The sequence below is a fragment of the Palaemon carinicauda genome, chromosome 6 (genome assembly GCF_036898095.1).
Source record: "Palaemon carinicauda isolate YSFRI2023 chromosome 6, ASM3689809v2, whole genome shotgun sequence".
NCBI lineage: Eukaryota > Metazoa > Arthropoda > Malacostraca > Decapoda > Palaemonidae > Palaemon > Palaemon carinicauda.
In genome coordinates this window covers 79,009,014-79,019,886 of record NC_090730.1, presented here as the reverse complement: position 1 = coordinate 79,019,886, position 10,873 = coordinate 79,009,014, and the positions used below count along the sequence as shown (strand labels likewise).

The window sequence follows — 10,873 nt, the reverse complement described above, 5'->3', positions numbered from 1 at the left end:
TTCGAAATTTCCAGTAATATATTAATTACCTATTGCCCATATCAGTAATAATAATAAAGGAAAAGAAAACTTTCATAAGTCCTCAACCTTTCGTAAATATCCTAATTCCTTTGTGTCTCTCCTCATCTTTCCTTCAAGCTCCTTGCCCCTTATAACTCCCTGGGTAGTAATAGGTTTGGAATGCCTGATTAAACTAAAATGTGACTAAATAATGAATGACTCTAAAAAAGAAGAAAAAATCAAGTACGAAAAGGAACACACACTCTGTGAACACACACTCGCCTCCCACCTCAATAATTGGTGCATCAATATGCAAAAAAACAAAAAAGAAAAAAATGCACTGTCATGCAATCCAAAACACTGAATATCCTCCAGACCATGGATCATCCCCTTGCTTTACATAAATATGAACCAAAACGAACGTTTTGGAGGATAGAAAACTATTTTATCAATTCGATTCATCATAATATAACATATTTCAGTACCCAGTACCTCACCAACGAACGCATGGCTTATTCATGAACATAGGATACTATTGATAAGAGGCCTACAATTAAATTAAATACGTCAAACAACAACAAATCTCACGCCAAAACTCAGCCGTGATGGATCACAGTACGCTCAAAGTGCCACTTACATCCAGGGTTGCCAGATGGTCATTACAGTTTGTTGCATATCTCTCTCTCTCTCTCTCTCTCTCTCTCTCTCTCTCTCTCTCTCTCTCTCTCTCTCTCTCTCTCTCTCTCTCTCTCTCTCTCTTTTTCAAGTCTGGATATGTGGATGAAACTCCAAAATCTGGATAAATCTAAATTTTTTTTCTGGCAATCTGGCAACACTGCCCAGCTGGACCAATTTTTTCTTATTGTCGCAAGAGATAATGGACCAAATCGCATGGTAACAAAAGAAAGGAAACCCTGCAGGCACTTGACTGCATGGTACTGACACTTGTTTAGTTATGACTACGATACTAATCTTCTTACATCAAAACTTATTGTTTATATGGGTGGGAGGCCCCCTCTCCGTGGGTGGCCCGGGGCCCTGGCCCCCTGCCCCCTCCCCTTGATCCAGCCCTGAGAAGCACATTATATGAATACTTAGGCTTGTTTATAAATGACCCTCAAAATTTATTAATTTACAGAAATCAATTACTATATATATCATCCACTCTTCGAGCTTAAGAGTTACTAAATAACCAATCATAATAACCAAGATGGAATAAGATAAGGTGAGTTATCGCCCATGGTGCTGGGACCTCAGCTGTGCTCTGTGACGTCACCTGGAGAGTTCCGAGCGTTTATTTGACAGCTGTCCTGTACAACCAACCTTATTATTCGTGCCTCTTTTTGGATTCCGAACATTGCATTTATGAAAGTAGGCTAATATTAATGCTAATATTAATATTAATATAATGTTAATATTAATATAATATTAATGTTAATATTAATATAATATTAATGTTAATATTAATATAATATTATAGCAATGGAAATAAAAATTCACGTATGACTAAAGCTTTATTCTGAATATTTCATTAAAAATCTTAATACAATCATTTTCTCTCACTCTCTCTCTCTCTCTCTCTCTCTCTCTCTCTCTCTCTCTCTCTCTCTCTCTCTCTCTCTCTCTTCAATTGAATAAATTTTCAAGATTACTGAACATTTTTTTAAATCTATTTTTACAACTTTGCTATAATATTTTTCCTTCTTAGTTTAATATCTTTATTCTAAAATTTACGTACTTCTAATAATAAAAAGCTCATTACCTCCTCGGGAACATCAATATTGGCGCCTTTAAATATATCAATTAGATATGAAACGGCTTTGACTCCTGGTTTTAGAGCATCCCCAAGGAAAATTATGAATAAATATTCCATTTTGTGTAGATTTTCTCTAAAAAGATTACATTACCTATATAATACCTTTCTCTTCACAAGTGATATCCAGTTATCACCTGTTTTATCTACATTAACTGAGCCTAATGATGTATACTTATTTCTAAATTTAAAAGCCATGAACCCTCCCATTAAAGAACTTAAGGACTCCCTTCCTATTAGTGTTGCAGGTTTTATCTCTGATAAATCTTTTACTTGATTTTCCTGTCTCGGTCTCATTGTTAACAGGCAGAAGGGGCTTCATGAGACACGCAGAGATATATAACTCGGAATCTAGATCATTCGGAGCAACGTTTAGCCTTTGACATGGAGCACTTCTATTTAATCACTCTGTAGTGACACAAGATGTACAGTAGCTTCATCATTATTACAAATATTCAGACCCTAAACTCGTTAACTTTCGTCTCTACCCACTATGTATAACCGTATTCTATATTAAAATTCCAAAGGTGACGGATGATGATGGCAATGACCAATTTGTCGTATAAAAAAAAAAAAAAAAAAAAAAAAAGAGATGTTCGACTGTGTCTTAACATAGTCGTTTTGTCATCAAGAACTGTAATCCTTACAGTCCATGCAACATTTCATACGATAATCCTCTTACTGGAACGAAAACATTTTCACTTTCATTTTAGCATTAATAACTAAATATAGTATCTATTTCAATTTGACGTGGACAGTTCGAGAAAGCATCTCTACCATTCTTTACTTAAAACTTCATATGAGTTATTCAAGCCAAACCAACTAACAATTAAAGATATAAGATCAGATGTTTCATTTCATAACCGACTTTTCAATAAGCCTTTGTTACTATAAAATATGATGGAATTAGCCCCTGAGGAAGAAAGTAACTGAACTGCTGTTTCTCATATTGCTGTTTATAACCTCACACGTTCAATTGACTCATGTATTTTGTAGGCTATTTTGAGATCATTTACTGATAAAGGTACGATTTTTGACAGATTTTGAGCTAATGATTTTATCTCCAACCTGAAAACCATAGTATATTGAATCATTTTGAATTAAGTTGATTAGATGGGATGAATCGGCCAAGGCGAAAACTTTTGAAAAATTTCGAAGCAACGAAAATTTATTTTTGCAAAATTCTCTCTCTCTCTCTCTCTCTCTCTCTCTCTCTCTCTCTCTCTCTCTCTCTCTCTCTTTCTCTCTCTCTCTCTCTCTCTCTCTCTCTCTCTCTCTCTCTCTCTCTCTCTCTCTTTTATTCTTCTCATCGTAGCTAAAGATTTACTTGGATGAGAAATATAATTGATATATGCATATATTCTCGTAATTATTTAAGGGAGCCTATTCATATACAGTTCTCCTAGTTGACCGAAATGCTACATGCAACGTATGCCTAGTAAACGAAACTAAAGTGACGAGATACTAGTGATAGGCTTACCTGAATCACAAAAGTAATTACATTATCATAAAGATTTTGTGTCACTATGGCATCTTCTTTTAGACTTCGGACTGTTTTAGGGCAGCAATTGAGCAACTCGTCCCTAAGGTTCCTGGCAAAATTATTGGATTGGAAATGTGATTATCAAATTCGTGCTGATTTGGCATTGATACAATCATTTCTTTTGCATACATTGCACATATTCACCCACTTCTTACATATTTCTGCATCTTTTAGGAAACGGTGAAATCTATTTTTTTTTTCATCACCAAGTTATATTGGTCTTATAAGAATTGGAGTACCCATATATGACACATATAACCATGATGAATCTGTCAACGCAAATGAAAACAAAAACGTCTGTGAAAAAAGAAAAACCACGACATATTTCCCGCCAATAGGTCGCATGGCTGAACCAAAGACTATATACTGAAGGAAGATAGGAAGGCTCAAAATAGAATGTTGATATGCTAGTTGGCAACGCCAAAGTGAACACAATAGTTGACCGCTCCGATTTTAGATGGCGTTGTAGGTATACATAGTTTGTCGTCTGTTTGTTTATATTCAGAATTTGACAGTTGACTCAAACGAAATCATGGCACCAACAGTAAAGAAGTCACGCAAGTGTGTTGTGTGCCATAAAAAAAAAAAATGCTAATGAGTAAGCCCCACTGATATTGGATATAATATTAAGGAAAGGCATCCACAGTAAATATGTTTGGTTTTTCTTTATTTTTGTTTTTTAAAGTTTAGTAAGTAACTATGACTTCATAACCCTCAAGCCAGCAATCAAGCAGTCCTGTGCCAATTCAAGAGTATTGAGAGAATAAAAATTGTTGGTTTAGAGAGTAAAAGTGTTCAAGGTACGTCAATGAAAGTATAGCCCACAAGGTTAGAAAAAACTTTCAAATTCCTAGCCTAACCGAAACTGATTAGTATCACAGCAAACATGCCGATAGATGTCCAGAGGTTAGACATATTGAGTAACGGTGAGGGTAAACCATCCAAAAAAGTGGAAAAGCAGCTTCCAAATTTATGTAGAAGCCCTAGAGAAAATGGAGAAAAGCAGCAGAAACCATTGTATTTGTTTTCAAGAGCACGCTCTCCATTTACTTCAAAATTATGCAGTCCTACAGCTTTCCTCTTCTTGTACAGTAATTAGAAGTTTCTTTAAATGCTGGGAAAGCAAAAAATGGGAAGATATGTTGAGCAAGGGGGGATGGGTTATTAAAAAATACTAGCTTGGTTTATTCATTAAACGATCTGGAACCGACATACTCAACTAAACAGAAGTTTGAGATGCCAGCGTATATTAAATATACTATTTATTAAAAATAAATACTAAATTAAAAATGGAGTGATTACTCAATAGTGTCACTATTTGTGAATTGTATATTTCATGGACAGTTTTGAGAAATTACTCCATTTTTAATTTAGTATATATTGTAGATATATATCAAATGTACGCTAGCATCACAAACTTCTATTTATGCACGCTGGCATCACGAATTCTGTTAGGTTAATTATGTTGAAGATGTCAGTTCCTGGTCGTTTACTAAGGAAACCAAGACAGCTTATTCTTTTTATAACCCCTCCCCCCTTGCTCAACATATCTTGCCATTTTTTGCTTTCCCATTATTTAAAAAACCTTCTAATCACTGTACAAGAAGAGGAAAGCTGCAAGACTGCATAATTTGGGAGTAAATGGAGAGCGTGCTCTTGTAAATAAATACCCAAGTCTAAACGAGTAGTCGAGTCACAGCCAAGGAAATACATTTGGCTGTAGCTCCAAACACAGCCATAGGTTTTTTTTTTTTTTTTAAATAATCTCAATGTGTTTCCCACAAAACGTTACCTTAAATTGCTTAACCTAACCCATCCCAACCTAACCTAACCTAACCTAACCTAAACTTTTAAAGTGATACGTTCGAGTGATTGGATTTTCTCAGCAACATGCTATAAATCAAAACTATAGCACAGTAGAATGTTTTTATATAAGATGGTTAAATAGGATGGCATAACATATGGTATTTTATGTTCACCTAGAGGCTTGATATGGACGAACCTCATCCAAATTCAGGAGTTGACGCAAAAAACCTCACGGCAACTAAATTCGAGCTATCGTTTGTACAGCAGACATTTCTCCACCAAAAACTACCGACATCCAGCATCGGACAAACTTTGCCAAAATGCCTACCCAGATCAACGTGTAAAAGGTATGTGTTATCTATTTTATATGTGTTTAGTCATTACAATATTATCACATGATTTATTTTTATCTGCGAGACTTTTTTCTACATAAAAAGGCTGCATCTATTGCACATTACAGGTTCTACTAGCTGCACCAGATCAGATGTTGACCCTTTAAAGACAAGTGAGTTATTGAAAAATGCTGATTTAATTTTGTCATATAAAGTTTGGATGCCTTTTTACACGTGAGTATGCTACAAAGGAGAATGAAAGGTGAGTATTCTCGCAAGCACTTTTGCCGTACTTTAATCTGATAGGAGAATAAAGTACACAGAGACCCCTTGCCAGTATTTTTACCTTTCATTTACCTTCATGGCATTCTTTTCTCCATCCTATTTAGATTTTTTTCCATGTGCAATTTTGGATACATCTATTCATTTATGTATGTATGTCTGATAATTTATATAACTGCAGTACATAATTTTGTAAAATGATTTTTGTGTATTCATATACATATGTTTTGTATAATGCACTTAATGTTGTAATACATATTTTCAGATACATCAATAGATTTACACCACCAATCAAATTATACCTCAAACTGGTTGCTGGCTTATCACAACAATAATTTGCACAACCCTGAATATGGTGTGTATTTTATGTGCAGTATTGATGTACAGTTTGTATATGTTTAGCTTTTCTGAAATGGTAAGTGCCTCACAATTATTCTAAATAAAGTTGATCTTGTAGGTACCATTCCTGCTCTGGAGAATAGATCATCTGAGATAAAAACATCATCCTTGAAACATAGTAAATGGCCTATGCTTTTGGTAGATATAACAGTTTTGCTTTTCTTAACTAGAATTCATATAGAAGGTATAGATTGACCTTTAAGATTTTGCTATATTATGCTACATATATATTCACTTTGTCTTCAGTGAAAAAGTGTTAGACTAATAGTTGTATTATGGCTATAGGGTTCATCTATCAACTGACCGAGGAAAATTCAAAAGAAGATTGTGAAAATATTAAATTAAGTGGAAATGTTCAGTCAGATATTGGTAAGAAAATTTTGTTTAGTAGTGTTTGTGTATATATTTATGCATAAAATTATGATTTTAGCAGCCAAATGTAAAAGTATAATATGGCATTTGTTTCATTTCAAATTTGCATTTCCAGAATTTACTGCTGATTATCCAAAAGATACTGGGAGTGAAGTGTACAGTAATGCCACAGTAACAAGCATTGTGGATAATATTGGTTTTGCTGATACAAGTGTTAGTTCTACTACAACTATTATGACTGCTATTTCTACATATGCTACTAATACTGCTACTATTACTACCCCTCCTACTGCCGCTACTACTGTTACCCCTCCTCCTACTGCTGCTACTACTGCTACCCCTCCTTCTACTGCTGCTACTACTGCTACCTCTCATCCTACTGCTGCTACTACTGCTACCCCCTCCTCCTACTGCTGCTACTACTGCTACCTCTCATCCTACTGCTGCTACTACTGCTACCCCTCATCCTACTTCTGCTACTAGTACAACTACTACTAGTGATGAGGTTGATTGTAGCATTCTCACTGGACATGACAATTATTTACAAAAGCCTGAAATACAGTATGACACCATACAATTAGGGTTACATGAAGAAGGAGAACCAACGTTCACAACCCTAAAATCGAATAGTAAGATGTTACCATGAATTATTTTTCAGAGATCAAAACAAAATATTTTTCACCAATAAAGGGTCAGTTCTGAAATACAATTAAAGAAATAGATAAATATTTTTTTTTATTTTGCATATACCGATATATATATATATATATATATATATATATATATATATATATATATATATATATATATATATATATATATATATATATATATATATATACAGTATGTATGTATGTATATATATATATATATATATATATATATATATATATATATATATATATATATATATATATACATACATACATATATATATATATATATATATATATATATATATATATATATATATATATATATATATATATATATATATATATATATATATGTATATATATATATATATATATATATATATATATATATATATATATATATATATATATATATATATATATATATATATATATATATATGTATATATATATATATATATATATATATATATATATATATATATATAATCTAATAGTCATTCTTATGTTTATACCAATTGTTTTTGCACTGGATTATTATCTTTTAATGTTTTTTCAGAGTCTACCAGCAGCTTGCAAAGGAAAAAGAAAAGCCAGTGTGCACTAATAAAGAAGCAACTGATGCAGATTTGTAGACTTATGGAAAAACTTGAACAAATGAAGGTAAGCCAAATAAATGGTGATACATGTACCCTACCATCTACAATTATTAAAAAAAGCAAGCAAATATATAAGTGGCACAGTTCTAGATTTTTTTAATAAAACACAAATGAAATTAGCAGGTGTCTCCAAATATGGTAGGAGATATTCACTTTCTCAAAAATGTTTCTCTCTTGGACTTTATTTCAAAAGTCCCATAGCTTATAACTTTATCAGCAAGATATTTACTTTACCAACAACGAGAATACTGAGGAACTGGGTATCCAAGATTGATTTTGATGTTGGCTGGAATGAGTCGGTTTTTAAATTGTTAAAACAGAAAGCTTTATCAATGAATGAGAATGATAAATACTGTGGCATTATATATGATGCTATATCCCTTAAATCTTATGTACAGTTTAACATAAGTAAAGATGTGGTGGAGGGATTTGAAGATCTTGGCCAGTATGGCAAAGGGCAAGACCCTGTTCAGTATGCCATGGTCTTTATGGCAAAAGGCCTGACTTCCAAAGGAAAGCAAGTACTGGGGTACTTTTTATTTACAAAATCTATTAAAGGTGATACCTTAATGTATATGGTAACTGACTGTATTGGTAAATTAAAGAATGCATGTTTATACCCAACATTTTTGGTATGTGACTAAGATCCAAATAATAGAAGGTTGTTTAAAAATCTTAATACAGTATTTCCATAGAAAAACCTTTTTTCTCACACGAAGGGGAGAATGTGTATTTCTTTTATGATACACCACACCTTTTGAAAAGTATTAGAAACAATTTTAAGAAATATGACATGCAATTTGGTTGGCGAAAAGTGTCATGCAAATATATAGATTGATTTTTTGAAGCAGATTCTCAGATGTGGCTATGGTTAGCACCAAAACTTACAGCATCACATGTCTTCAACACCGGTTTTGATAAAATGAGAGTGAATCTAGCAGCACAAGTGTTTAGCCATAGTGTAGCAGCTGGTTTATTTACACAGGCAGCATTAGGGGCATTACCGCAAGAAGCGGAAAATACAGCATTATTTATAAATGATATTGATGAATTGTTTGATGTATTTAACAGCAGCTGTGTATTTCATTTTAAAGAGAGGAAATGTGTAATTAGTGATAGTAATAATAATATTAATATCTTATCTGAAAAGGCTGATATGCTGTCAAGCTTAACTTTTATTGGAAGTAAAAGTAATATTCCCTGTATAGATGGTTGGCTTTTAAACATCTCTAGCCTTAAAATGTTATGGAACCCATATGAAGGATACGGGTTTCAAATTCCTTTTATCTAATAGGATAAATCAAGATTGTCTTGAAAATTTCTTTAGTGTACTGAGAAGTTCAGGTGGAAATGATGACACTCCAAGTTCATTTGAAATTAAAACCTTAATAAAAAATACTCTATATAACAATCTCATGAAAAATAGTGTTAAAGGAAACTGTATAGATGATAACACCCCAAAAATGCAATATTTGAAGATCTGTGACCTAGAAACTAAACTTAATAAAAATGATTTTTAAAATAAAGATATTGTTAATTTAGATTACCCTGCAACAGATGAGGAACAGGTCCAAGAATTTTTTTGAAAATCTTTTAGAAGATCCAATTGATAATTCACCAGTAGATTTGATAGCTGATGAACCTGAAGATGATGAATCCCTTAAAGCAATCCAGGAATTTGTTTCAAGCTTCAATACAAATAATGATGATAATGTTGAGACAGAACCAGTAGTGACAAGATCTATTCAAGATTTTATTTGTAATTTTGATCCCTTTGCTTCAGAAAATAGTATTCAGACCCCTAAGGACAATAAATCTGATTATAGGCACAATTTGATAGGGAAAAATGCAGTAACTTACATAGCAGGATATGTATGCCATAAACTTGTCAAACATCACAAGTGTGATGCATGTAAATCAGTACTTATCTGTGAAGATGGAGAAGATTTTGATTCAAGTAATTTGACCTTGTTTCTGTGAAATAAAGATAGGGAAAAAAGAAGATGGCTATGGTATCCATGTACTATTATAACTAACATTATTAATGATTATGAATCTGCATTTCAAAGTAATATTGTAGATTTAGTATTGAAAGACAATGTAAAACATAATTTAACTCAAGTTATTAAACAAATTAATGTAGATAACCTTAACGTTTGTGATGGTGTTATAGATAAAGTGATAGACTTACTTTTAAAAATGCGTATATATTATTACGTTAAATTTCTCAACAGATCATTAAGGAAAAGAAAACATAGTGGTGGTAAATACTCAGGTCCCCGTAAAAAAAAAAAAAGTATCAAAGATTTCACATATTTAATATATTTTGACTAAGGTTCAGGTCATAGAATAGTCTATGTAATGTTTTTTGTATTTTTTTTTTTTTTGGTCATAAAGCTATTAGAATAATATATTTGTCAGGAGCTGACATATTTGGCGTTAGGAACATGTTTATTGGTATGTATTATATTTAACTTTGGTTTAACTTATAAGTGCATGAATATTTCAGCATGTTTGCACACCTGAGTAGCATTACAACAGTATACTGCTTCAACATATTTTGCTAGTGTCCCTTGTCTTCTTATTTTTTTCTATTCCCTAAAGAAAGACTAACATTTTAAGTATTTGCTTGTATTTGTATTTTCATGTACATTGAATATGTGTTCACTGTCTGTGCTTTATATGTTTGCATACTTGCTTTGCTTATGTTTGCACTATGTATCAAGTTCTTGAAGGAAACCTTTTTTTAGTATTATGTTTTCTCATATTTATTATTATATTTGTTTATATGCATGTAATTTATGATGCAATTTTGGTTTGCTTGTATGTTTTTTTTTTCTTTTTAGTCTACAATGTTTATATGAGCAATATTCTTGCTTATATATTATTTATCAAAGTTCATCTTCATGTGATTTGTCTTGCATTTTTTGTTGGCTAGTATGCTACCTTATTTCTATTTCCTACCCCCTTTTGATTATTTTTGTGTGTGATACAATTTTGTGTTATTTTGT

At 32.3% G+C, this 10,873-nt stretch overlaps 1 protein-coding gene across 1 annotated transcript; it reads left to right on the top strand.

Annotated features, from left to right (window-relative positions):
• Window positions 1-4,242: 4,242 nt before the first annotated feature.
• LOC137643102 (uncharacterized) lies at window positions 4,243-10,388 on the top strand. Its single transcript, XM_068375949.1, has 8 exons — window positions 4,243-4,373; window positions 5,340-5,509; window positions 5,623-5,667; window positions 6,222-6,293; window positions 6,663-6,834; window positions 7,013-7,176; window positions 7,763-7,866; window positions 10,284-10,388. Exons 1-8 carry the CDS (start codon window positions 4,243-4,245, stop codon window positions 10,386-10,388), a joined length of 963 nt encoding a protein of 320 aa, XP_068232050.1.
• Window positions 10,389-10,873: the final 485 nt, after the last annotated feature.

What these genes read in the sequence shown, in the direction of transcription:
- LOC137643102 (XM_068375949.1), top strand. Translation starts at nt 4,243, where the DNA reads ATGCCGATAGATGTCCAGAGGTTAGACATATTGAGTAACGGTGAGGGT. An exon ending in GAAAAGCAGCAGAAACCATT is followed by an intron (nt 4,374 to 5,339) that starts GTATTTGTTTTC and finishes ATGTTCACCTAG; the next exon opens with AGGCTTGATATGGACGAACC. An exon ending in TGTTGACCCTTTAAAGACAA is followed by an intron (nt 5,668 to 6,221) that starts GTGAGTTATTGA and finishes TTCTAAATAAAG; the next exon opens with TTGATCTTGTAGGTACCATT.